The following is a 27,995-nucleotide window of genomic DNA, read 5'->3' as shown; positions in this document are numbered from 1 at the left end:
CCTCTCTCGGCCGCCGCAATCGCAGCCTTAGTGGGGCGCTACGCGCTGCCAACTCTCTCTTTCTGTCTCCTCGCTTTCGCGCGCGCGCTTCCAGGAATGCCCCGGGCGGCGAGGAAGGCGCTTTAGAAGATGCCTAGGCTGGAGGCAGCTTGCCGTCGGGCGGGCGGGCGGCATGGCGACGAGCGGCGAGGCGGCGTCTCTCCTTTTGCGCGGCTGAGGCTCTGAGGCTGCCGCCGCCGCCCGGCGCACAATGAAACTCTACTGCAAAGTGGTGGCCCTGGCGCTCTGCCTGGCGCTCCTGCTGCTGCTCTACCTCTTCGTGGGCAGCGACGCCGACGAGCCGCCTTTGAAAGCGGCCGCGGGGGGAAGCCGCCCGGCGCGCGCCTCCTCCTCCTCCGGGCCCGGCGGGGACTTCGCCGCGGGGCGCTTCCGACCCGTCCAGGCTGCAGAGGAGCGAGAGGAGGAAGAAGAGGCGGCAGCGGCGGCGGCGGCTCAGGCTCAGGTTTCCAAGAGGGAGCCACGTCTCCACAGAAAAACGGGCAGGCGCGGCGCTGCCCGAGGGAAGTTTGCGAACGTGAGGTAAAGCCTTCAAAAAAGAGGCATTTTTAAAATATGCATTATTATTTTCAATGCATTTTATGTATTTCTCCACTACTGTAATTGCATTGTCTTCTGCATGCTTGTCGGCCATGAAACACTCTAGCGATCTGTTTTTGGCTGGGATGGGGAGTTTGCAAAGATGCGGGAGGGGGCGGCTTCTTCAGTGTCATGTGGTCTCGCAGCCTCGGATCCGGAGAACCCCGCGAAAGTTTCCTCGGATTGCAAAGGGAATATAAATCGGAAGGATGTTCGGGATTACAGCTCTAAGGGGCTGCTCTGCAGGGCGCAGATTAGCAGGCGGACCTGATGCGCCTTCTGGGTACCTAAGGATGTGTGAAAAGGATGTTCTGTCTCTCTGTCTCTCTCTCAAGCACACACGCTTTATATATAGCATGCACCGACACTTACAAGGAGGGTCCTGGTAACGCACATTGTATCCTTTTTTACACCTACCTCAACTTGCTCAGTTGCGTGCCTGCCAGTTTTGTAGTTTCCTCTGGGCTGCTTCCCATGACCCTTGGGGTTGGTGTAGCGGAGTAGCGCTGTCTGAATGGTGCTCCTACTTTTTGGGAGAAGATGATAAGGCTGTTGACACATAGTGCTGCACACTTGTGCAAGGAGTAGCACAGATTCTAATATGAATGGAGTACAGTGGTACCTCGGGTTACATACGCTTCAGGTTACAGACTCCGCTAACTCAGAAATAGTACCTCGGGTTAAGAACTTTGCTTCAGGATGAGAACAGAATCACGCTCCAGCGGCACGGCAGCAGCTGGAAACCCCATTAGCTAAAGTGGTTCTTCAGGTTAAGAACAGTTTCAGGTTAAGAACGAATTAAGTACTTAACCCGAGGTACCACTGTATATGGTTGGTGAATTTGAAAAGTCAATGCAAGGACTGAACTCCAAAATGCGGAGTACTGATTGAATGTGCTATGACTGCCCATGCATTGAATGTGCATGATCATGCGCAGTGTTTTGCAGAGATGGGACACAGTCCTTTTCCTGCTCACTGCTTAGGTATATTTTGCTGAAATGACTCTATAGGTACCACACAGGACCGTACAAGATGCTTTGTTCTATGGGATCTTACCATAGTACATGCCAAGGGAGGAATGATGGCTTTTAAAGATGCAATCCAGTTATAAACCCATTTACTGAAATGAGAGATAAATAATCTGCTGCCTCAGCCAACAGTGATGTGAAAAATAGCCCTTTCCAGAAAAACTTCCTGGATCAGCAGCTGAAGTCAACCTCACTTTTAATTCATTTTGTAGAATATTTGTGCCTTTCCCTGTTTAGGTTTGCCTTATTTTTGATGGTTTTGCTACACAGCCATGATCTTCATATAAGGGCAGGTGGGCAGAATGTACACTTGTTACTTGGGAAGGGTGGTAAGCATCATCTTCAAGTATATACTTGTCCCAAAATAAACACTGGCAATTCATTTCACAAATGCTACTAACACAAGTTTCTGAATGTCACACGTGAATCAGCTTGCAGTTCCAAGTGGAACTTCTTTTGTGTCTGCTCCCTAGTTCAGCAAATTTCCATTCCCCAGAGCAGAAAAACTTCTGGGGTAGGGTTGTAGGAAGAAAAAAATATTGAGGTTTCCCAGTTCAGTTTCTTTCCCTTGGTTTTATGGGTTTTATATGTGTTTCCATTTCCATTTTTTCATTCTTGAGCCTGGCGAGTCGATTGATGGCTCTTTTAAGATAAGCTTCCGGCAGAATTTTAAACAGATTCTTTAGGCGGGGTGGAATTACATTCTCCTTGCCTGGTTTTCTTTTGAAACAGTCATGGCTAGACTTATGAAGATAATGTTAATATTAGACACAAGAACACGGGCTATAAAGATTTTTTAAAGTATTTCACACAGGCCTGTTTCAAATGGGAAACAAAAACATTATTGTCTGCCACACAATGAAAATGTTTGGAAGTTAAATGCAGCTTTCTGTATCTATGAAATCCAAGTAGATGAGTCATTAGAGAAATGAGGTCACCTCTCTAATAATAATATTATTATTATTATTATTATTATTATATAATAATATTATTATATAATAATAATATAATATATAATAATATAATATATATAATAATATATTATAATATATTATATTAATAATATCTAATAATATAATATAATAATAATATCTAATAATAGATATAATAATAATATCTAATAATAATAATAATAGTAATAGTAAAGCAAAGACGGGGGCCATTTGGATATGGATAGTGGTTCTAGCAGAAGCGGGAGCATTTCCCCTTGAAAATCATGCACATAGCCCCCAAGTTGCTATTTTAGGGGGAAATGCAGGTTAAAAGCTAAATTTATGCTGTCCCCCTCCCCATCGCACAGACACGCTCTAGTCTAGTGCATCAAAGTGAAGGAGAGGGAGTCATGACAGGTGTGTGGCTTTAATGTTGCTTTAATACGAAACTGAATAAAACACCTTTAATCCAGACATTTAATTAAATGTGTGTGAACTGCAGTTAGGAAAACATACTGTAATTTACTTCTTCTTTTTTTAAAGGTGAAACTAAAATGCTGGAACATAACAACTTTTTAATTCATGAAAGTATAGATAATTGCTATGTGGTGTCCCTGAGCTGGGAAGCTGGTCTCCCATCCCTTTTCTAGCTCAGTGTGACCTCATCTATCAAACAAACCCTGTGTGTCTTTGATTCATGATTTCACAGAGATGTTCTGAATGAAAGACTGCCCCATTCTCCGAGGTCTTATTCTTCACCCTATTAAAGCGGCTGGTTTCTTACCAGCATTGTATCTGATTGTGAGCAAGGGATGTTTATTGTGACCGGGAGTGGATCATGGACTGAATTCAAATGGGTGTATTAAGGCAGGATTATCTTCCATTAGCAACTATACCTCCTGAAGTCATTTTTCTTCAGAGCATATCTCTTGAGTTTATCGTGGACAGTACCAAACAAATGAGAAGCAAATGTGGTTAAAAACTCCCCTGTGAATGGATAAGTGAGGGTGAGATAGTTAATGCTGGCTATAAAAGGCTACAAGGATATGGCACAAAGGTCCCTATGCCTGCAGAATGTGAGCCAACTGTGCTGGCCGGGGCTGATGGGTATAGAACACCTGGAGGGCACTAGCAGAACTGTGCGAATACCCTGGAGCAACACTATGACACCTTATCCTTCTGTGCCAAAGCAACTGTGCCAATGTAGCATCAGAAAGAGGGTGAAGATGCAGTGGGGAGGAGACAGGCTTGTGCCTTCCCTTGAATGAAAGATGGGGTATACATAACAGAGCAAATAAATAAACAATGCATAGGGGAAGGGCCGCAGCTCAGTGGTAGAGCATCTGCTTTGTGTGCAGAAGGCCCTGGGTTCAATCCCCAGCATCTCCAAGTAGGCCTGGGGAAAACTCTTGCCTGAAACCCTGGAGAGCCTCTGCCAGTCAGTGTGGACGGCACTGAGCTAGACAGAACAATTGGCTTGACAGTGCAAGGGAGCTTCTGGTGTCCCTTTGTATATATGCCTGGCCCCAGGTTAGGAGCACTCTTAGATGATAACCATGGTGATGGGTAAACAGGGAGGAGGAGCACGTCTTTGCACAGGAAAGGAGCACCTGGTGACGGAGTCCATTGCTGGCTCCTGTCTCAGGTTGTGTGCTTCCCCTCCCAGTAATAAAAAAAGGAAGCACCGCACCAGGCAACATCTCTCTCTCTCGAGATGACGCTGGAGCACATTGCTAACACTTCTCTGTCTAGAACCCCAACAGGCACCTCTGTTTGGGACTCCCAACAGCCAACAGTCCCACTGCCAGAGCTGGGAATGACGGGACAGAGCACCCCACACAGGTAAGCAAGGGAAGCGGGGCGGTGGGGGGATGACGTTCTGCAAAAAGCGTATGCCTCTTGCTCCATGTGAATATTGACTCTTGCCCAAGCTGTGCAGCTGCAGTGCCGTCCCCCTGACAGCAAGGAGCAGCGTCTGCTATATTGGGGCAAGTGCTCACCCACCCTACTCCCAGCTGGCAAGCTCTCTGTCTGTGAATGCGAGGCAATCCATTCCAGCCACTGCCAGCCAAAACATTCACCGTTATTTTGGCCTTGCAAGATCACTGCCCAGATGCATGGCGGAGTAGAGCAAGCTGTTGTCACGCCATGCTCCCAGGGGTCCACTGCAGCCCCTGAGGGCAAAGGGGACCCCAGTCACTGTAGACTGACGCATAAGCACTCAGGGGGCGCTTGCTTCCTTTTCTCTCTCACCTCTGTGCATTTATCTATTGTGCATCCAAGGCTGCTACTATTCCTGCCTGTTTTGATCATTACCCTCTCTCTGCCTTCCCTTCCACAGGACCTTCTCCCACAGGCTGCTTTGTGCAGACTAGGATGGGAGACCCACCTTGTGACCAGCACTAGTGGCCAGGATGCACCCAGGCAGCTTTGACAGCTGTGTGACACCTGCGAAGGTGCTCACAACATAGCGCTGGAGCCCCGAGGGACGTGGCTACTGTCCGCCCTTTGGAGAGCCACTGCACCAAGGCACACGAGCCCTACCGCAGCGATTGTTTGGCAGCCCTACACCTGTGTACCTTTCTCTCTCGGCATTTCCTCCACCAATAAAAGCTATGACTTCGCCACACGACCTTGCTTCTTTCTTGCTTCTTTCTTTCTTTTCCTCGCGAGTATGACCTTTGCTCTGTTAGCCTCTGAGAGGGGGAGTGGATAGCAAGGTGGATGATTTCTGGGCTGGTGGCCCCTCCATGCTGTGTTGACACAGGTTAGTTTTACTGTGAGGGGGCAGCAAGCACAAGTGGGGTGGCCATGCTGTATGGGGTGGTCATTTAGGAAGAATTGGTGACAGAGAGAGCATGAAGGGAAAGGCGAAATACAGTCAACCTCATGTTACGTCCACTTCATGTTACGTTCTTTCAGGTTATGTCCCGCGGCGACATGGAAGTACCGGAAAGGGTTACTTCCGGGTTTCGCCACTCACGCATGCGCAGAAGCGCAAAATGACATCACGCACATGCACAGAAGCGGCGAATCACAACCCGTGCATGCGCAGATGTGCCACTGTAGGTTGCACTGTTTTCATGTTGCAAATGGGCCTCTGGAATGGATTCCATTCGCAACCAGAGGTACCACTGTAGCAGGAGAGGTTGACCACATGGGCTGCCAGTGGAGAGGAGTGGACAGAAAGGGCTGTTTGTGCCCTGTCTCATGCCTCTGGATTGCTAAACAGTGCCCACATGACTTGATTGTGACTGAGTAGTAGGTGTTCCCTTTTTGCCTTTTGGAGTGGCTGTGATTGCTGGGCGCACTGGCAGTCTTGCTGCGGACATTGGGGATGCTTCTGTTGAGATCAGGGTGTTCCTTTCATCCTGTTCAGGATGAGTGCAGGATAGACGTGGTGCAGGAGTTGTGGCTGCATCTCCCTCCCCCGGCGCGTTGGAGTACAGGACTTCTCTCCCAAGTCCCCCCGCATAAATGAATACAAATAAACTGTTCCAAAGTTTGATTTTATCTGGGTGTTATTTATTTACAGAAATTTCAAGTGCTTCTTACGAAGTCTCTGTTGGCAGGCGCCGTTCATCAGTGGAGAAAGCTTCAGAATAAAGAAGCAGGGATGAGGATTTTTTCCAACTCTCCCATCTTCTTGCGCTGTGAGAGTTTTTGCCCAAATCTTTATGGAGCAGTAGCTCATTCTGCCCACAGATCCATTGATTAAAGTGAGAATAATGCTAATGAGGGACACGGAGAAATATAGCCTTTCAGTTATTTACAGTTTTCATATCAGTTAAATATGCATATATAAGACTAGGGAGGCTGATGTATTAATGGAAGTCAAGAGTTTTAACAGATCTGAAACCTAAGCTTCTCTGACATGGGTGGGGAACCTGCGGCATGCCAGCCAAATTAGACCCAGCACATGTTCCAGGTTGGGCCATTTCCCCCAAACCACACCCACCTACCATACACCTAAAATATCGAATTATAGAGTAGGGATGTCCCACAAGGGTCATCTAGTCTAATCCCCTGCAGTGCACGAATCTTTCACCCATCTGGGATGAAGAGTCTCATGCTCCGCCAACTGAGCCATCCAGCCTGATCAAATGATTGCTGTGATAACCCCTAGAAAACCCCTTCCATTGATTGCAGTCAGTGAAGCAACAGGGACAGCAACAGGAATGCAGGTGGGGAAGAATTTGGGGCTAATTTGATTGAACGTGGGCTGGAACTCATTTTAGAGCTGGCTCAGGAGCAGCAAAAGCAGTGACTCACTCTCTTGGCTACCATTGCACTGGCTTATTGTCATCTTTTTCTGGGTAGCCGAAGAACACAAAGTAAATCGGCTTTGTGCTGGAAGGAACGAGTACTTGGTGGCCCTCTGCAATATATTTGCGTGGCACTTTGCCTATAAAATTGTTCACATCTGGCTCCGATTTGGACGCCGCAGCATACTGTATTGTATAACAGTCCCGGGAAGCGTCCATGCCTTCTCCCTTTTGCAGTTGTTTAGATGAGTTTCAGTTGCTGCAGGCTGGAGATAAATGGCCAGAGTTTGCACAGCTGTTTATCCAGTGACCTGTTCTTTAGAACGTTGGCCATCCAGGCTAATTTTAGTTTGCTGGGCTGAGTTTTATGGTAAATCCTTTAGGGAGCAGTTGGGGATATTAAAAGATACGCACATTTGGTGGTTGCTAGATCAGGGCTATCCCTTTATTGATGTCTTCCATAGGGAACTCCTTCCCAAGAGGAATGTGCCTGGCAAACTTGTTTGTAGGGAGTTTTTAAAAAATGAGTAAAAGAGCTTTGTCTTCAGCAGAGCTTTTGTGGCCTGGACGAGGTGCTTATAGTTCTGTAAGTTTGTGTACGTTTTGCTGAAAAATTGTTGATTCATACTAAAAATGACAGTCAATTGCCTATTTTAATTAGGATTTCATTGCATTAATTGAGCTATTTATTAAAGGTGCTTCAAGAGCCCATTGAATGAATAAGAACAGAATGAACAAATGCATGTAGTTCTGCACAGAATTGGCTTTTGTACATATTAAAGACCACAGTCCTAAGTACACCTAACCTGGGGATACAGTGAGGCATGCTGCTAAGTAAGCATGCATAGGATTGTGCTGTATGTGTCTTCAGCCTAATATTTCAGTGAGATTTAAGAAGATGAACGTTATATAAAGCCACCTTGAATCAAGTCACCCTTAATCGCAAGTACACATGGTTACTGCTCGGCTGAAAGGTTTCTAGGGCTGCCTTTTGGCAAATAAGCACTGTTTTGTCTGGATCTGGAATAGTTCAAGATTGACAGGAACCAAGCTGTGCTTAAGGACTGAGTGTGGTTTATCTAACCCTCCTGGCAAACAAAAACATTGCCTCATGCTTGGTCTCCTGCCACAGAGCACACACTAGGTGAAAATAATCACATAGAGTTGCTGGCAGCGGTTGGTCCACCTGGGGGCTGAAACAGCTTTTATGGCCCTTCCTGTTGCATATTTGGTGGCCAAGTATCAAAGTGATATTCTTAGGAAGTGCTCCTCCAGGTCTTTAAGCAGCGTTGTTTGAAGTGCTCAACACACAACTGCTGTCTGTTGATTAGGCTAGCAGCCAGTTTGTATCTTAGGAGATACTGCCTAATAAAGATGCTCTTCAAAGCCTCATTTGTGTAACTTAATTCTTACCCAACCACTAATTCCCCCCACTACTTTATGGTTTGTCTGCTCTACTTCCTCTCCCAATATACACCAGTGTAGGCTCTTGTTTATGGGATGCTATAAAAGGAGCACAAAACAATAACCAAATATTCCTGTTTATGTAATCTTGCTGAGTTTCTCCTCCAAGGCTGTTCTTTGCTAGCTATGTCAGCTCGCATTCCAAAGGAGACTAGCAGCCTGGTTTTAATCACGCTTATTCGGAAATCTCACCAAGGGCCAAACCACCTGTCCTTGTCTTTCTCTCTCCCCTCCCCATGCAGCACTAACAGGGAATATGAAGAGGGTGAGGGGAGCAGAAATCTGAAAATGAACACAGAACCAAAATATTAAATTCTTGTTCCGATGTGGCTGATGGTTGCTCCTGTTTCTTTTGGTTCCCTCTTATTAATTGCATTTTTATTGTGTATTGTATTGTCTTTTTTTTTAATGTTTCAAGCTGCCTTGTGAAAAAGCCGGGTTGTATTTACAAAATAAGATGCTCACACCCTCCCCCAGAGCACCCCTTCCATAGTCTTCATCCCACAGGGATGCTATTCAGAAGGAGAGCACCTAACCCAGTTCAGGTCTCCAATGTCCATTGGAGTACCTAGGGCTTGACCACCTCCAGGGGCACAGGCCCAGTGGGGCACAGAAAATGTGCCTCTCCACTCTTCCTAGCCCACTCCTCTGCAGCTCTGGGTGGCTGGGTGAGGCGTGCAGGCTCCTCTGGGTGTCTCAGCGGAGGAATCCGGTTGCTGGCACTGGCTGTCACAGTAGCCCCACAGAGTCTTCTGAGAATTACCAACTCCCTCATGCTTCGGGTACTGGCTTGGAAACAAGACATAGATGTGCAGAGAATGGAGGTTATTCCATAGGACAGAGCTTTCTAAACTTTTCATGTTGGTGACACACTTGTTGGTGACATGCATCCCTTTGCCACATAGTAATTCAGTTTTACTTAGTGAACTAACCCCCTTCCAGCCTCGGGAAGAGCACGGGGAACGTTCACGTGACACACCTACACACTGCAGCCAACACACTAACGTGTCGCAGGACACAGTTTGGAAAGCTCTGCCACAGGACTTACCTCTGTCCTACTTCTCAGGTGTTGAGTCAAAGCCAATTTAGCAAGCAGCTGAATGAACTCATATGTTCATTTTAGTTTATTCCCCGTGTTAACCCCAAAGGCTTGTGGTAGGTAACAGAGAAAAGAAGACTGAAGATATCCCTTCTTAATTTAGCTTCAGCCTAATTAAAATAGTCAAAAGTGTAACAGATGTTAGGACCTGCAGGTTTCTGCCTGGTTCTTTGCTTCCCAAACACCAGATGGAAGAAGAGGGCAACATCAATTTATCAAACAAACAAGCAAAAAAGTAGGAGGCCAGAAATAGTGCAAGCACAGCTCATTTATACATTTTTTTAAAAAAGTAAAGCTCATCTGTAAACAATATTATTTTTATACTGCTCTGCAATAATGCAATTATCACAGTGGTGAATGAAAAAAAATTACAATGAAGCTTGTTGGCATGCGCCTGTCTCAAGAGACAATGGATTGCACCTCTATGCACCGAATGCACCGAAGTGACCTCCCCAGGGCGCAAGATCCATGCGCCTCAGCCTCTGATGTGGTCCAAAGGAAAGCAGAACAATACATTTGTCACCAGCTTGGCTACAGGAGTTGCCAGAAGGAGGTGTGCAAAGCGTTATCCAACCTTCTTAGGGACTTCTCCAGATTTCTGCCTTTTTTCCACCCGCCCCAGAACAGTGAAACAAATAGTCTGCAACCTGAAATGCAGTAGTTTGGCGCCCAATTTCCTCCAGTCGAAAGGTTTATCCTCTGTATCAAACCAGAGGAAGAAAGCATTGAGAGTGGTATTGCTCAGAGAGTAACATCATGTGGGCAGTGCAATTTAAATTGGAATGCAAAGTGCTGCAAACACACAATAAACTCAGGTGTGGACAAGTCTCAATACTTCCCGCTTAAGTCTTTGTTGTTTTGGTGACAAACTACAGTCATACCTCGGATTGAAGTTGCTTCAGGTTGAGCGTTTTCAGGTTGCATTCCGCGGCGACCCAGAAGTAACGGAATGTATTACTTCTGGGTTTCACCGCTCGGACATGCGCAGACGGCCAAATGGCGTCATGCGCGGAAGCAGCGGATCGCTGCACGCATGGATGCGGGTTGCATTCGCTTCAGGATGCGAACGGGGCTCCGGAACAGATCCCATTCATATCCAGAGGTGCCACTGTACATGCTTTGTTAATCGTTCTTTCAAAACAAGTGTGCTTAGCCTTTTCACTTTTATTTTGAAACCAAATCAGACCAAGGGGCCTAATCCAGGCATAGGCAAACTCGGCCCTCCAGATGTTTTGGGACTACAACTCACATCATCCCTAGCTAACGGGACCAGTGGTCAGGGATGATGGGAATTGTAGTCCGAAAACATCTGGAAGGCCAAGTTTGCCTATGCCTGGCCTAATCCAGTGCCATGCCCTCAGTCAGAGGCCTATACTTGGTTTCCTGCCGTAAATCACTCCCCTAAGTGCTATTGTATTTGCCCTTGAAGGTGCTATTTGTGATGTGTGTGTGTGCTGTGGCCAGTAAATACTGTTTGTTGTGTTAGCAGTGGTGGCCAAACTTGGCCCTGCAGCTCTTTTTGGACTACCAACTCCCAGCATCCCTAGCTAACAGGACCAGTGGCCAGGGATGATGGGAACTGTTGTCCCAAAACAGCTGGAGGGCCAGGTTTGGCCAACACTGTGTTAGAAGTACTGCTAGTTTGTGGCAAGTGCATGTTTAATTTCAAAGTTGTTACTGTGTTTCGTAGTTGCTGAGAGGAGCCCTTAGTATTTTTGTGTGTGTGTTCTGGTTTCGTGAAGTGGTTTAGTTTTGTTTCTTATGAGATATGCAGAGCGGCATTGGCTGCTTTGTGCTACATCTTGTGGACGGCAGAGCTGGGAGCTGTGGCTATTTGTTGCTGTATTTTGTAACTGCTGCATTTTGGCTTCATATAGATAGCCAAACAGATAGGCTTCTGATTGATGTATTGTCACATGTGGTGGGAACTGATTTCACAGTGTCTTAAAAGTCAGCAAATGCGTTTTACCTGCCGGTACAAAAGAGGGCGATTACTCATCCCCTGGTTAAGTTCATTTTCAGTTGTTCTCAGTTTTGCCACACCTCAGTCAAGCTAGCTATACCAAAAATCACGTTGGGGGGGGCATAAATTAAACCCATAACAGTTCTTAGAACCTAATTTTAGCAACCTTTTCTGATCTTCCCTGGCTTAGCACCAAAGCTTGCCTTGCAAAAATAAATGAGGCAGTGGAGAGCTTGCACGCTGCCCTGCGAAGTCCTCTGAGGGTGAATTCCAGGGAATCCCCCTCCAGCCCACTCAGCCCTGACACAAGAAACATGGAGTGCCAAGAAAGGCGGCTTTGTTGAGGCTGACAAAGGCAGCTTTGTGGGTGGAACAGCTTTGTCTTTATCTTCTCTCTCCCATTATCTCTCCAGATCATCCTCTCTCTGCCCCTGTCCGCCACCCTCTGGTTTTTCTCTCCAGCACTCCCAGTATCTGTACCCTCCCTCTGTTACAAGTCAGTTCCTTACAGCTTCTCTCCCATCCATCCCACTTCCCTTTCTCTTTTACAACTCATCTTCTTCTGTTTTAGGAGAAATGGCAAGCCTGGTGGAGTGTTGGTTGCTTTGTGCTTCACGAAAAGCTGCTCTGTTTGCAGCTGTGTGGGCATTTGTCAGGTTTCACTTTATGCGGTATTCCTTGTGTTCTGTAATTTCTGCCTTTCGGTGCATTGTTGCACCGTGAATTGACTTTTCCTTGCTAGAATCAAAGAATCATAGAGTCATAGAATTGTAGAGATGGAAGGGGACCCCCAAGGGTCAAATAGTCCAGTCCCCAGCATTGCAGGAATCTCAGCTAAAGCATTCATGACATATGGCCATCCAACCTCTGCTTAAAAACCTCCAAGGAAGGAGAGTCCACAACCTCCCAAGGGAGTCCGTTCAACTGTCGAACAGCTCTTACCATCATAAAGTTCTTCCTAATGTTTACTTGGAATCTCCTTTCTTGTAACTTGAAGCCATTGGTTTGAGCTCTATCCTCCAGAACAGGAGAAAAGAAGTTTGTTCCCCCTTCTATGTGACAACCCTTGAGATATTTGAAGGTGGCTGTTGTATCTCCTCTCTGTCTCCTTTTTTCCAGCCTAAACATACCCAATTCCCTCAACCGTTCCTCATAAGGCTTGGTTTCCAGACCCCTGATCATCTTGGATGCCCTGCTCTGCATAAAATCCAGCTTGCCAATATCCTCCTTAAATTGTGGTGCCCAGAATTGGACACAGTATTCCAGGTGTGGTCTGACCAAGGCAAAATAGAGTGGTACTGTGACTTTCTTTGATCTAGACACTAAACTTCAGTTGCTGCAGCCTAGAATAGCATTGGCTTTACCCCCTGCTGCATCACACTGTGGACCAGTGTGGTGTAGTGGTTAAGAGAGGTGGACTGGTAATCTGGTGAACTGAGTTTGATTCCCCGCTCCTCCACATGCAGCTGCTGGGTGCCCTTGGGCTAGTCACACTTCTCTGAATTCTCTCAGCCTCACTCGCCTCACAGTTTGTTGTGGGGGAGGAAGGGAAAGGAGATTGTTAGCTGCTTTGAGACTCCTTAGGGTAGTGATAACGCGGGATATCAAATCCAAATTCTTCTTCGTCTTCATGTTAAGCTTGTGGTCCACCAGGCTTATCACCTGTTGACTCCCAAAGCTAGATCCTTTTCACATGTACTGCTAGCTGTTTAAAAGGAAGCAAAGCTCTACAACTCCTAGCCCTGGCAAGCCTTCAGGGCTGAAATTGACTCCAATGCCAGCTCTGTAGCACCAGACCCAAAGAACCTGTGGCCAGGAAGACAAGAAACCCCCTTTCCACCTTCTAGTACTTCAGGAGCAGAAGGAAGCACATTTCCACTCTGGGAAGATGCCAGGGGTAGTTTCTCTGTGATGCACATAGTTATTTTATTCCAGACTGGACCAAACTAAACACTATGTTAAGCCCCTTAAAAAAAAAAGCAAATAGCATCAGTGGGAGTGCAGGTAATTTTCAGAATCACAGCAGGTGGAATGGGGAAAGTTATTATTTATTACATTTTATTACCAACCTTATACTCTAAGGTCCTAGGATGAGTTACAACAATTAAAACACAGCAGTACACAAAAACGTTTTAAGGTAACTTAAAATTACAGAAATAAGGTGGGTCCTAAAAATTAACGTAAATGATTTAACCCTTTCTTCCCTGATGCAGCCTATTGAAATCAGTGCGGGTTTTTCTTTCCCAGGACTCAAAACAAAAAGTAGTATTTTCCAGGAGTTCATTGTGCTAGGATGCCACACCTTTGATTATTCAAGGCTAAGCATAGCGTTAGTGTCCGTGCTTAAGGGCTGCATTGGTGGCACGAAAACACTCTTAACATCGTAACATCAAGGTGATGAACAGCTGGGTTTTTCTACCTGCTTCGATTGTGGCACGCAGGGGCGAGCTATATCAAAGCTTTCATTTTCTGTGTACAGCTTGATTTAATGATGCAATTAAGAGTAAGCATAGGAGAAGTAGGCAAAAAGCAGTGCCATAAGAAAGGGGAAGGAGCACAATCCATGCAAGCAGCCAATTATGCACTTTAATAATTCAGCGGGTTTTGCACTAATTGGCTGGAAAGTAAATACTATTTGCATAAGTGTAGTGTGCCATTATTTATCCACTGCAAGAAATTGAGCTTTAATTAAGACAAAAGCCCGTGGACTTTTCAGCAATTAATGAAATATATTGCGTTCTTGAACCAGTCAGGTACCAAATGCTTGTGTCCCTTAAGGCGCGAGAAGATTTATGTTGCAATACAGAGCAGCAGCTATTGCATGCAGACTTCATTTTAGTTTCGTTGGGGGTGGGTGGGAGAAGGGGGGGGATCCATTCCGCTTACAAATGAAGTACCCTAGTTGCTGGACTCTTTATATCCTTGCACCAAGGGAGCCATGATTCTGTGTTGAGAATAAATTGTGCAGATGGATGACGTTGTTTTGCATAACATAGTTCCAAAGAGCATGATCGCTCTTTGCATTTCCACGTAATTTTGAATTTTGGAGGAAATGGTGGTGTGGAGCAGGAGGAAGCCTATGTAAGTAGCACAGAGGTAACAGAGAGGATATGAGGGAGGGGGGGAGTGTGATAGAAAGGAAGAAGTAGCTATGCTGGGCATATTAGAAACCTTTCTTCTGAACACTGAGGCCTTCTGTTTACATTCACTTTGTTTTAGGGATAGTTTCTTAAGAGTTCCCACATTCTCTTTTTGCACAATGCATCTGTTCTTTCTTCCCCTCTTGCCCACTTACAGGTTGCCCCCATTACACGGATGGTTATATCTCAGCTGCTCAGTCATTTGTCACATCTTGTTATTCATGAGTAAACGATGGGTAGCTAATCTGTGGAGCGAACAAGTAGTAATTTTGAGAGCTGAGTTGTTGGCAGAGTGAGGTTTGGAGTGAACAAATGACTACTCTTGAGGCATAGGGAATCAAATAAGTAGGACGCAAGTCAGAAAGGTTTCAGTGGGGGTAAGCATGGACCAATGATACCAAATAGTATGGGAAACAGTCATGTTAGAAAAACTAACCAATAAACTGAAACTGACACAGGGACAAATGGAAGAAGACACCTTCACCCCGGTATGGCTCCTTTTTATCACGTACACAGCCCAACAAGATAGGAATCCACCAACAGCATACAAATCAATATGGCTATCCTGATTCAAAAACACCCACCCACCCCACTCACACATGAAAACAGAGTACACCACAGCCAATCACAAACAAACAACCACACCCTAGGCCAGGGGTCCGCAAACTTTTTCAGCAGGGGGGCTGGTCCACTGTCCCTCAGACCTTGTGGGGGGCCAGACTGTATTTGGGGGGGTGATGGAAGAGCAGCACGAGCCCTGGTGGCTGATTACCTGTGTCTTGCGAGCAGCAGGGGCTGGCGGCGGTGAAGGAACGATGAGAGGTGCGAGAGGGCTGGCTCCGGAGAGGGGCTGCTTAAAATGGCACTCAGCCAACCGTGGCTCAACAAAGCCCAGCCCCCTTCCTCCTCTAGGCAGGGCGGGGAGAAGCCAGGAGGGAGGAGGTGCCGGCACCGCCATGTGAGGGAGAGGGAAAGAACATGTGCGCTGGCGATCCACATGGCGATTCCCAGACCATCCACGGGCCGGATCCAGAAGGCAATTGGGCCTGATCTGGCCCGGGGGCCTAGGGTTTGCCAACCCATGCCCTAGGCCAACCCCAGCCTCTCTCACCACCAAAGGAACACAAGCGAATAGTAAAGAGAACCTGCACAAGCGATGCTGACACAAAACCCCACACATACAATAAGTAAAATAGAAACATTGCCACGCTACTCACCCCCACCCTCCATGGCCCCCTCCAGCTCTCCCCCCCTTTTCTTACTAATGTCTCAACAAATGAAACTGATCTGTAGAAAATGTAACTTGAAAAAAGGCATTGCACACACTTTTGTAAACCAAGAAATCTTTAATAAAAAGATACATTTTTTAAAAAAAGAAAGGTTCCAGTGTTTTTGTGTTATGTCCTCCTCCTCTCATGGTTGCAGGAGTCACTCAGCAAAGAGCTCCGGAAATGCACTCAAAAATCTCCTGGAAACTTGTGCCTGCACGTTTGCAAGCGTATCTCTGCAATCAGACAGGGCTGCTGACCAGATGTGAGAGTCCATTCAGCATTTGGCACCGGCAATGCTTCCTGTAACATTTGAAGCCACCCAGACTCTTACTTGACAGCCAGAGTTACATTTCTGAATTTGCTATTTGAACCTGAAACTAAAACCAAACTGTACATAAGGAAACAATTGTGATGATGGAAGATAATAAAGGAAAGATTTTAGCACCTTAAAACTGATTAGGTCACTTGATTAAAATTACCCTGGCAAGCTCTTCGAATCCAGTGTAAGATCACAGCTCCCTTGGAAAGTGGCGGACACCCCTTCCTTGGAAGTTTTTTAGCAGAGGTTGGATGGCCCTCTGTCATGGATACTTCAGTTGAGATTCCTGCATTGCAGGGGTTGAAATGGATGACCCTCTGAGTCCCTTCCAACTCTACAGTTCTCTGATTCTTTTTATATTTGCAGTATTGTGCTTATTTAATATAAAACCTCCAAAGATGATTATTTTTGTCTCACTCAAGTGCATTTTTTTTTAATGTATATATGTTTAGGAGACCAAAGGAGCAGAAGCATTCTGCAGCCCCGCTCTCATCTCCACAGTGGATGCATCTTGCGGTTGTAGCATGTGGCGACCGGCTGGAAGAAACTCTGGTCATGCTGAAATCAGCAGTTCTCTTTAGCTACAGGAAACTCAAATTTCACATCTTTGCTGAGGATTCCCTGAAACCTGAATTTGAGAGGAAAGTGAGTCCCCTGCACTATTTTCTTTCTTTCTTTCTTTCTTTCTTTCTTTCTTTCTTTCTTTCTTTCTTTCTTTCTTTTTAAAGAAACACCAACCAAATCTAGATCTTTGATTATAAGCTTGCAGATTCATTTGGAAATGCTCTGACAGCCACAAGTTAATGAGCGGATAAACTCTTTTCTAGTAGTAAGCCCTCAATAAAGCTCTGCCTGAGTAAGAGCTTTGTTTTAATTTGTTTGACTTTGTAGAGCAATAGCATTTCCCACAAAACAGCCTCTCAGGAATTCTAATCCCCCTCACTTTCCTCCTTGTGCTTTTCAGCTACAGGAATGGCCCCCTTCGTACACAAAGAAGTTTGAATATAATGTCTACCCAATCGCCTTTTCAGTGGGAAATGCTCAGGAATGGAAAAAATTATTCAAGCCATGCGCAGCCCAGCGGCTCTTTCTCCCGGTAAGGCACTTGGGCGAAGGCCACAACCCTAGCCCCACTTACCTAGGAGTAAGCCACATCAAATTCAGTGGGACATTCTTGTGAGTAGACGTGCTGAGGACTGCAGCCTGAGGTAGCTGAACCCAAGAAACTGCATTGGCCTTAGAAATGTTGAGACCTCCCTCGCGCACAAATTGAAACGGTCCGCTTGCTTGCAGATCTGTCAAACAGCTCCTCCTTTCCCGCCGTCTTTCCAAAAGCCCAGCAAGGTGCAAGTCTCAGTGATGTTTTGTTTCGTTTTATGTTGGGGAGCACTTAAAAAGCCCCCCTTCTTAAGGCCCTGGCAGGTGAGGGTTTTGCTCCACAGGAGTGACCGGTGCTTCCTTCCCAGTTAATGCTCATTTGTGTTCAGTGTTCAGGTTTTTAACATCATGGCCCTAACACTCACCTGCTATTTACTGGTGCATGCAGAGAAGCAGACAGCAGGCAAGATTGAGGTGCTCTCAGCTGTAGCAAAGCTGGGTCGCAGAGGCTGACAAGCAAGCTGGCAGTAGCCAAAGGACCACCTCCTTCCCATAAGACCCCCTCGGGCACTAAGGTCGACAGAATGGAGCACTCTTGGTTCCATTCACCCTCAGAAGCACTTCATTACTCTAGCATTTGACACAAGAAGTATACGGTACAATCGCATCTTACACTTGCAAGGGTTCCCTATATGTGCAAACTCAAAAAAACCCAGGGGATTCTGGAGCTGGTTTCAGGTCCCTGGGGATGCTCTTGCAAGATCTCACAGAACCATCTGAGATCTCGTGGGAGCATCCCAAACTTGGCATGCTGAGAGGGCCTTTCTTGCCAAGCAAGGTGGAGAGCCTAAAAGCTCCTTTTTTCCTACGCTGAGTTTTTCTGGAGCAAAAAGAGCTTTTAATCTCTCCGCCTTGCTTGCATTTAATTTGCAGTTTTTTTCAGTCAGCGCCCCTCAACCACTGTTGAAATTGTGCGAGTTAAATGTGCATAAGGCATGATCGCACTGTATTTTTGGGAGCCACCCTGGTTTTTTTTGTGTGATTGAATTTTTAATTGCAAGTTTCGAAACTGCATTATAAATTGTGGAAACCTGCCCTGGTCCCTTAGGGCGAAATAGTTGTAACAATAGCTAGTCTGTAACGGTGCTCGTCTGATGTAAAGATCTGGGACCACACATCACAGGAGCCGGAGCCAAGACTTAAGGCTAAGTGGTAGGGCCTAGGCCAGAGAGCACGTAACCCAGGCTGTTCTTTCCTCCAGCACTGATCTAAAACCTACTGTGATCTGAAACACTCTGTTGTTGAACAGAGCACTGCTGTGCTTCTGAGGCCATGCACTCCAGCAAGATTGGCATGACCCCTGCTGTCTCTGGGATTGATGTGCAGCGAATATTTGACACCTAGAAAAATGTTGTACAGTGTGCTCGGAGTATGTATTTGGAAGCTTCCAGTTGGAGCAGAGGTTTCTGTCTTCTTCCTCTCTTTAATCCAGCTGAGACGGCTTCTTAGCCCCATGTGCACACATCAAGGCAAAACAAAGATGAGTAAAGGCGAAACAGCAGTCTTTTAATCTGGCCAGTTCTGTTGCTGCTTGCTACACTTATGTGGACTTGCCTTGCCCAGCTTTGGTCTTCTGCGGGCCTTCTTTAAAAAAAGGGGGTATGGAAAACAGATGCTCCACCGCTGAGCTACAACTCTTCCCCACAACCTTAAGTTTAACCTAAAACTGTTGGATAAAGGTGCCGACTCTGGGGTTGCAACGCTCATCTTGCTTTATTGGCCAAGGGAGCCAGGGTACAGCTTCCGGGTCATGTGGCCAGCATGACTAAGCCGCATCTGGCAAACCAGAGCAGCGCACAGAAACGGCGTTTACCTTCCCGCCAGAGCGGTACCTATTTATCTACTTGCACTTTGACGTGCTTTTGAACTGCTAGGTTGGCAGCAGCAGGGACCGAGCAACAGGAGCTCACTCCGTCACGGGGATTCGAACCGCCAACCTTCTGATCGGCAAGTCCTAGGCTCTGTGCTTTAACCCACAGCGCCACCCGCGTCCCTTTTAAAAACTATTGTGACAAACCTGCAAATTCTGTACCTTGCTAGCAGGCAGATACTCCAACTTCTCATTAGGCATAGCAAGCACGCAGCAGCAGCAGCAGTTTTACATGTGATGCCTGCCCAAGCATACAAAGAACACCATGAAGTTATTAACTAACTTCCTCACTGCAAAACCTGGAACTGGAGCCTTATCAACAAACACCCACCTGGGATGAATTGTAGACAGCGCCGGTCGTTCCCAGGATATATCTCAAGAGAACAAGCTGGCTCATATGTACTATAGAGAGCGAAAAGGTCCCAGAACGTTGGCATTCTGCAACCAGAGATGTTTTCTTCGAAGAACCGCGGCATCAAATTACAGTTTCAGCCCATGTCCTTGCTTCTTGCTGCTTGTTTCAAGGAACGGTTCCTTCGTTTTGAAATAATAGTGTTAGTTGCCAGTCAATAAAAAGCACAGTTTGTTTCTCTCCCCTCCTCCATCCCTCCAGTATACTGTAATAAGTACTATGTGTTTTCTGACAGACATAATATGTTATTTTCTCACAACATAGCCCTTATTTTGGAGCTCTTTGAGTGGCAACCCTATCACCAGCCCATAGCTATCATATGTAAAGATGGGATTGAATTTTGGTCATGCCTGCCTTTTAAGCAACAAATAGTTCTCTGTCACAGATTGGTTGCCAGTGCGTGGAGTTAAAAGGGGGAATGTCCTCTGCTTATACCAGCTTTGTGACAGGGGAAGTACGCTGTCTTCTGTCCCTGCAGCTCTGCAACAGGGAAAGTCACAGCTACTAACCCTCTCCCATCATAAATCTGCTAAAGGCATATAAGAGCTTACCCTCCGACCAGGAGCCAGGAACCAGTGCCATGGGGTTGTTTTAATTTTAGCAAAACCTAATGATCTCAGAGTTCGTAGCTCTTGCTTGGCCAAATCTTTGATTAACTGGATCTCATCCAAGGAAGAGTTTGGCCATTCTAGGAGGGGTTTGCCTTAATAAACCCATGCTCAAACACCTGTCCCTAAATTGCCTAGCCTTAAAGTTCATCCAACGATATTTGACTAGTCTCAAATGTTGGTGCTTTTAAAACAGGGCGGGGAATGGTGATACTGGAGAGGCCACAATAAATGGCAGTCATGACTTTGCTAGAAGTTTTCTAGGTTCTGCTGCAACAATACGTATGTGTTGGAGAGACTGGGAAAGAATCTGTGCAAAATAATGAGGGTGTGGGGAAAGCTGTGAAAGAAGCGCAATTTGTGTTCAGAATTGTGCCACAGAAGTGACACCATTGTCATAAGTGGAGTAAAGCACATTGTCTTAATTGCAGCTTTTCTGTAGAAGTGTCTCCTGTACAGAACACTAACTTACTCTACCAGTTGTGGAGCATGTGCCGCAGATCAAAAACAAAGCAAAGTTTTTTTTAAAAAACCAAAAATGCCTCTCCATATCCATTAAATAGGCTGGAATATTTTCTGCAGAATGGGTTGTCTAAATTATTTATTGATGCATTCTAATAGTCTGTATCAGGGATGTCCAACCAGTAGATCGCGATCTACCGGTAGATCCCTGGCAGAACCTGGTAGATCTCTGGATCCTTATCGTGTACAAAAAGTTATGGGGAAAAGCTTAAAAACACTGTGCAGTCTTCCCCCCAAAAAACTCAATAACCCTGGGCAATCCACCTCCCCTACGCACACTCCTCCTTCCTCCAATGTCAATGGGTAGGCCACTGCCAGTTTTTTTCTACTGGGAGTAGATTGCAGTCTCTTGGGAGTTGGACATGCCTGGTCTGTATCTTCCAATAAAACAGATATTAATTTTATTTAAGAGCCAAAGTACCGATTACTTATTTTTGTTTATTCCCACCCTTTTCTCCCTGCCCTGCCCCCACTTTCATGCTTGGAAGCTTTGGGCAATAATATCTTGAGCACCTAATTGCAGAAGTGGAAAATGCTCTTATTAAATTTGAAATTCAAATACTGAGACCTCAAGGGTAATCTAATGACAGTCAAGGCTTTTCCTCTGCTGAATATGTCCCACGAGTGTCTTTTTAGGAAAGTAAATGTGGCCACGCACTTTGAGGCATGCTATTTTTATGCCAATTTAAAAGCGCACGGGTTTGTTATGTGTCGCATTCTCTTCTTCCAAGGTGATGTACATGGTACATCCACTCTCCCTGTTGCAGGTCTGGGGAAGAGTGGGAGACTTCCCCAATACCGCCATGTGCACTGCATAGAGTGGGAATTTCAACCACGGTTTCTTCCCACACCTGAGCCATTCTGCTGGCCATCGAATAAAAGAGTTTTGTGGGAAAGAAGGCAAACAAAGGGAGGGATTTTCTGCATCATTAGGAGAGAAGGAAAGTAAAATGGGAAAGAGACACTCCGCTGCTTTTGAAGAAATATTGAAACCTCCCCACACAAGTTTTTTTTTAATAATGGAATTACTGAAATTATGAATGGATACGTACAGAACCAAGTGTCCACAAGAGGGCACACTGTGAACAAGAATCAACAGCCTGATTGTTATTATCCCTTTCGAGATATCCAGGTAACTCGTGCATCAATCTTACCTCATTTCCAGCACTTCGAATGTTACTTTGAAAAGCCACTGGCCACTGCCAGTCAGAGTAGACAGAGCTGCGTAGATGGACCAGAGTTCTGAATATGTTCAAATAATTTTTTTATTTTTATTTTTATTTTTTTGCTAATTCTACATTCAGACCACACAGTGGATTCTGGCCGTTTAGCAAGGTTCTTTTTTTTGGAGTAATTCATGTGATCAGACAGGCGGTGGCAATTATCAGAAGGCAGCCTGAAAACATGAAAATCTTTATCACAAATGTGCCTCTCCACAGGGTGGTCTTTCCCTTGCCTGAAATGAGGACCACCATTTAAAAACTCACTGAGCAGCCAAGCTGTTACCTGGTTATATGAGTTGGCCCCATCGTCTGTCAGTACAAACTTAAACTAGTCTTGTCCTTTTAGCAAATTTTAAAAAACGTGTTTTGTTGTTTATATTGATTTTGTTGCTATGAAGCTTCATGATGTGAGATTTACATTTATTATTTCTTGTTAGTTATTTTTAAAACCAAACTATAAGAAATGCTTCAAATGAAAATCAAGAAACGTTCCCTGTGGCAAACCCCCTCATTCCACCATCTTCTCATGCTCCCTAATTCTCTTGAGCACCAGAACATAGTAGTTGGCTCACTACATCCAGTTGACCCTGAGGAGCTTATTAATATTGAATGTCTCTATACAGAGCAGGAATTTGGATCAAAATGTTCTTTTGTGCCTTGCATGTATACACAGAGTGAATGAGTTCTTGGCCTGTAATCTGTCTTCTGGCCTTCCTGACTTGGATGCCTGTTTGTTTTTCCCTACACCCATTACCTTCCAACCCCAAAGACGATTTTAAAAGACGTAGATTCCCTTCTGTATGTGGACACAGATGTCCTATTTTTGCGACCCATTGATGACATCTGGGGCTTCCTGAGAGCATTCAATTCCACCCAGCTGGCCGCCATGGCTCCAGAACACGAAATACCAAAGATTGGCTGGTACAGTCGGTTTGCTCGCCACCCATATTACGGAGTGACTGGGGTAAATTCTGGAGTCATGCTGATGAATTTAACCCGTATTAGGAATGCCCAGTTCAAGGTAAGAATGGCTTTTGATTTGTTTGTTTTGTTTCAGAAACACTTTTCTCTCCCACGTCAACTGGGGATTGTGTTATGTACTGAAGTTCTCACCCTGGGCCAGCAGGGGGATACTGTAGATAGTTATGCAAATAAGGGATCGAAAGTGACGTTCAGTGATTGGATAGTTTTAGAAAATTGTTACTGTTACGTTGTACTGGAGCTCTATATAAGCAGGCTGACTGAACCCTTCAGTTCAGTTCTGTTCTGGCCTGTGAATAAACAAGAGCTGTTTGAAGAATCGCTGTGTCGTCTGATATGTTCACCCACTACTTAACAGATTGGTTTCCACTCCTGCGTGTATAAAACTTCCTCACGGTTTTATACAAATGATTTCCCACTGACTGAAAAACTGGCTTGGACTGTTGTTTTCCGAGGAATGTGCTTTGACTGACAGAATCAGTCCACTGGCTTCTCAAATTGGCCCAGAGTAGCATACCCAAATGATAGTTAACTTGAGAGGCTTGTCACTGTAGGTCTTCAAATGCTGTCACACTGAGGACATCACTGGTGCGCCTTTGTCACTACTGCTGGTGCATTTCACATCTTCCTGCCCGCTGGATTAAGAATGGGCACTACCCAATTAAATTGTTGCATGCGTGGTGATTTCTGAGCGTGCCACCGAACTTCCCCTCCCTCTGCTCCCTTCTGCACCTCACCCTCCAAATCTAATCTAGGGTTCCCCAAACCTCTGGGGCAGCTTGGGGCATGGTGCAGTGGGAGAGGGAGGAAGTCACGGTCTTTGAAGTCGTTCCATGTGTGCAATGACTTAGTTGCATACAACTCTGCATATTCTTCAGGCAATGTTCCTACCATCATCTCAGAGGACTTCAGGTTTCATCCATGGATGCAAACCGTCCCCCAAAAGATTGCAGAACCCTCAGATGTGACCTTAGTGCTGGGGATCATAGGAACCTGCCTTATACCAGGTCAAGCTGTTTGTCCATCAGGATCAACCAGGGAACATACTCCTTTGGAAAAGTGGTGGACTCTTCTTCCTTGGAGGTTTTAAAGCAGAGGTTGGGTGGCCATCTGTCATAGCAGCTTTAGCTGAGATTCCTGCATTTAGGGAGGCTTTTAATGTTTTATTTATTGTGGTATTTTAATATTTTGATGGAAGCCGCCCAGAGTGGCTGGGTAAGCCCAGCCAGATGGGCGGGGTATAAATAAATAAATTATTCTTATTCTTATTCTTATTATTGACTAGATGACCCTCCCAACTTTACACTTCTAAATCCAGTATTTGCTCAGACTGGCAGTGACCTTTCATAACACCCCCTATTCAGTTCTTTCAACTGGAGATGCGAGATTAAATCTAGCCCTTCATGAAAAGTACATGTTTTGCCACTGAGCTATGGCATCTTCCTGTAAAATGATTAAAGCTACAGTAAAATAGCAGAGCTGCTCTGGAGGCTTTTTCCAGGACCCAGTAGGGACCACCTGCTGAGCCTCTCTGGCTTTGAGCCAACTTTCTTCTCTATGAAATGGTAAATGCAAATGTTGACATAATAAGAGTAAGCAAGTGTATTGTGTTCAAGCTCTGTTGCTTCATGTTTTCTTTAATTGCATGCATGCAAATCATGATACCACTTGGGGCACAGAAAAAGGAGGCTCGAATCCACGCTTCTTGAGTGCTTTTGGATTTGATGGCCTTTCAGGGTCAGCCAAATGAATGGTCAGTTGAGGATATGGAATCACATTATCTGAAGGGAGAGCTTGCATGCTGGCAGTCTACACGGTTCCCCTTCGCTGGCTCCCTGTTCCAGCATGAAGGGCAATTCTTCCTTTCTGTGCTGTTTGGTTCCAGGAACAGTGAGAAAGGTTGCTGCTCAGTGCTGCTACGCCTTCCTCCTGCTGTGATTTCTGCTGGTTTCTACTTTTCTTTCTTTATCATTTATTCCTGCCTTTCAGAACAGCATGATACCGACAGGCTTGACATGGGAGGAGATGTTGTATCCTTTATACCAAAAGTACAAAAACTACATAACATGGGGAGACCAGGACTTGCTCAACATCATTTTTTACTTTAATCCAGGTACACGGTGCACAGACTCTATATTATAGACATGTGTAGATTATTATTATTATTATTATTATTATTATTATTATTATTATTATTATGTCTCGTTGGAATATGTGACAGGGTGGTGTGTATAGACTCTGCCTCATTGGCCTGTGCTGCCAATCCTGTGGATGAGAACAGATTGTGATTGTTTTATTGATGGAAAGTGATAGACAATCACTTGCATTAAATAATTAAATTAATTAAATAAATAAATAAATAAATCTCCCTCACCCACTTCATGCATTCTCTGCATGGTAGCTATAACCATGCTGTGAGCTGTTAGCTGTTGCATGGCTCAAGCCCAAAGGCAAAATATTGCCATGGTACTATAGAGAAAGGAAGGGCCCTGGAATGACCATCTTGCTGTGTGAGTAGGGCCAGGAAGTGATCTACTCCCTTTTTGGGGGGGTCAGGTCAAAATTATTGAGCTTTTTTCAGGAAGGCCCATTTTTTAGGGGTTCAGGTCAAAGTTGTAGGGCCTTTTTAGGGGGGAGGAAAGCCCCATCTTTTGGGGGTGCAGGCCAAAAATGTTGAGCTTTTTTTAGGGGAGCCAAACTTCTCGAGTTGCTTTGGGGGGAGCCAGTGATCTACCAGAGACATCCAGTGATCACAACCTACCTGTTGGACGTGCCTGGAATAGCAGACACATGATTCGTTTCCAGATTGTGTAGCTTTCCTTATTTCAGAATTTCTGGTAACATTTTGAAGGTTTGTGTTTTTTGCCAATTTCTAGATGTTGATTAGTAATTGTTGTCATTCTCCCCTCCCCCTTTCTTTGCTCAAATTGGGCTTTCTAGAGTGTCTCTATCTGTTTCCTTGCCAATGGAACTATCGACCAGATCATTGCATGTATGGCAGTAACTGTAAAGGAGCAGAGGAAGAAGGCGTTTCTATTCTACATGGGAACAGAGGTGTCTACCACGATGACAAACAGCCTACTTTCAAAGCACTCTATGAAGTGATACGTGATGTAAGTGTTGCCCCGCCCAGGGAGACAGTCTCATGCCATGTTCTCACATGTGATACGGTGCACCTAGTTGTATTACCTTAGGCCTTGCATTTCTGTTTTCCTGCAAAGAGCTCAAAGCAGCATAAATGGTTTCTTCCCCCACTATTTTAGCCTCACAACACAACCCTGTGTGATGGCCCTGTTTTCACAGCAGGCAGTTTGTTGTGGAATAGCAACACTTTTATATATATATATATAGAGAGAGAGAGAGAGAGAGAGAGAGAGTGTGTGTGTGTGTGTGTGTGTGAGTACTTGGTTAAACATCATTAACAAAGCATCTTCTTTGTGTTTCCCCCCTGCTCAGGTTCTGTTCTCCACCTCACCCCCACCAGTAGTTCGAAAGACCCCTTATTTATCTAAGTGGAATAGTTGTGTAACTTCCCCAAATGTAGATCATGTTTCTGTTCCACCTAGGTTATGGCCTGTATAGATTGCTCATTCATTTTTTCTAAATTTCCTTCTAGCCATTTCATTCACCATGCTCCACAATCTCCTCTCTAGGAACCAACTCTGTCGCTTTAACTCCTCACTTTCCAAACAAAATTGCCTTTATTGCCTTTTCTTTTCTACCCCCCACCCTCGCCAGTAAGAGAGGGGAATCGTGATCTGAAGCTCATTGAGTGGGAAACTGAGTATTTAAACCTATTCCCCCACACAGTGGAGCCAGTACAGATAGACCCATGTTCTAGCTGCAGTGCAGCCCAGTAAGCCTCACCAGCCTCAACACGCAGGCCTAGATCCAAAAAAGTCCAAACTCAGTTCAGTATCTGCAGTAGCTTGAGATGGCACCACACCAACTTAGACAGATTGTCCAAATTTTTAAGTACTGTGGTAGTAAAGTGGGAAGGATGAGAGCTATTGGTGACCTTTTTTGGGAGGGAGAGATGTTCAGTTTAAGATCTTTGTGACAGAGTGAGACTCTCTCTCTCTCTCTCTCTCTCTCTCTCTCTCTCTCTCTCTCTGTATGTGTGTGTGTGTGTGTAAAATTCAATCTCTGGCATTTCACATTGCAATCCTGGGATAGGCCCTTGCCTAAGATCCTGTACACTATTGGTCAGAATTGATAGAACTGATAAATAGACAGATAGTGCAATTTGGTGCAGAGTTTCTTATATTTTGATACGGAAGGTGTTTTTTTGGGGGGAAACCCTCTTTTGGAGCAGGTAACTCTGTTCAGAATAGGGTTGCATGAGAGGGGAGCACAACAGCAGCATGTAATATTAGCAGCTTACCACTGCATTGTACCACAGCATGTCTTGACAGTCAAATGCCCTGCCTCTGCCTTAAAATTTATAGGAAAAACTCAGCAAAGCAATGATTATCATGGATATTATTTGTCTGTCTTTTAATCCTTTTTCTTTTGTTCTTTAGTTTCCCTTTGAAGACAATCTCTTCCAATCAATGTACTACCCTCTCCAGTCAAAATTCCTTGATACTGTACACACTTTATGTGGGCGAATTCCTCAGGTTTTTCTGAAACAAATTGAAAGAACCATGAAGAAAGTCTACGAAAGCCGGGTGATTGTCAACGTTGGAGCCAACTTCAGATTATAAGCGCAGCAATATATTTTGATACAGTTTTCATATTCTTATCCAGTCCTCCTAAGGGACATTAGGCTATTTTAGGCTGCATTCCTATACACACTTCCCTGGGAGCAAGTCCAACCTAACTCAGTGGGGCTTACTTCAGAGTAGGCATGTATAGGCCTGTGCTGTCAGACAGTTTGCAGCTTGAGCAAAAGTGCCAGTTGGGGTGTTAGTTTATTGGTTTGGTTTTAATGGTGTATACATACAGTTCACGAGGTTGATGATGATGAGAGTGGACATGGGTGAAAGTCTAGGAATTTCACTGGAAGATGTCGGGATTTTTCTGCAATCGATTGCTAAAGCACGGAGTCTGGACGTGTCCTATTTCAGAATATACAACTCACAGAATTTCTGTGACAAGGTCA

At 45.2% G+C, this 27,995-nt stretch overlaps 1 protein-coding gene, 1 long non-coding RNA gene and 1 other non-coding gene across 4 annotated transcripts; all 3 read left to right on the top strand.

The window, feature by feature from the left end:
- On the top strand, positions 1 to 27,965 carry GXYLT2 (glucoside xylosyltransferase 2). Of its 2 annotated transcripts, XM_053378179.1 has the most exons (7): positions 2 to 579; positions 16,570 to 16,762; positions 17,082 to 17,213; positions 22,680 to 22,931; positions 24,881 to 25,004; positions 25,832 to 26,004; positions 27,415 to 27,965. In XM_053378179.1, exons 1-7 carry the CDS (start codon positions 251 to 253, stop codon positions 27,595 to 27,597), a joined length of 1,386 nt encoding a protein of 461 aa, XP_053234154.1. In that variant the 5' UTR covers positions 2 to 250; the 3' UTR covers positions 27,598 to 27,965. The 2 variants fall into 2 exon arrangements, with proteins under 2 accessions (XP_053234155.1, XP_053234154.1); XM_053378180.1 differs by lacking the exon at positions 17,082 to 17,213 and having other exon boundaries at positions 1 to 579.
- Positions 3,920 to 3,985, top strand: TRNAT-UGU (transfer RNA threonine (anticodon UGU)). Its single transcript has one exon. It is a non-coding gene; the product is annotated as a tRNA-Thr (tRNA).
- Positions 4,371 to 5,226, top strand: LOC128408462 (uncharacterized). Its single transcript, XR_008329096.1, has 2 exons — positions 4,371 to 4,438; positions 4,938 to 5,226. It is a non-coding gene; the product is annotated as an uncharacterized LOC128408462 (long non-coding RNA).
- Positions 27,966 to 27,995: the final 30 nt, after the last annotated feature.

The sequence above is a fragment of the Podarcis raffonei genome, chromosome 2, assembly GCF_027172205.1.
Source record: "Podarcis raffonei isolate rPodRaf1 chromosome 2, rPodRaf1.pri, whole genome shotgun sequence".
Classification (NCBI taxonomy): Eukaryota; Metazoa; Chordata; class Lepidosauria; order Squamata; family Lacertidae; genus Podarcis; species Podarcis raffonei.
The sequence above is the reverse complement of the archived record's forward strand: the minus strand, read 5'-3'. Positions and strand labels throughout refer to the sequence as shown.

Coding starts and splice junctions, on each gene's coding strand:
- GXYLT2 (XM_053378179.1), top strand. CDS start 251: ATGAAACTCTACTGCAAAGTGGTGGCCCTGGCGCTCTGCCTGGCGCTC. Junction 580..16,569: donor GGGAAGTTTGCGAACGTGAG/GTAAAGCCTTCA, acceptor ATATATGTTTAG/GAGACCAAAGGAGCAGAAGC. Junction 22,932..24,880: donor TTAGGAATGCCCAGTTCAAG/GTAAGAATGGCT, acceptor CCTGCCTTTCAG/AACAGCATGATACCGACAGG.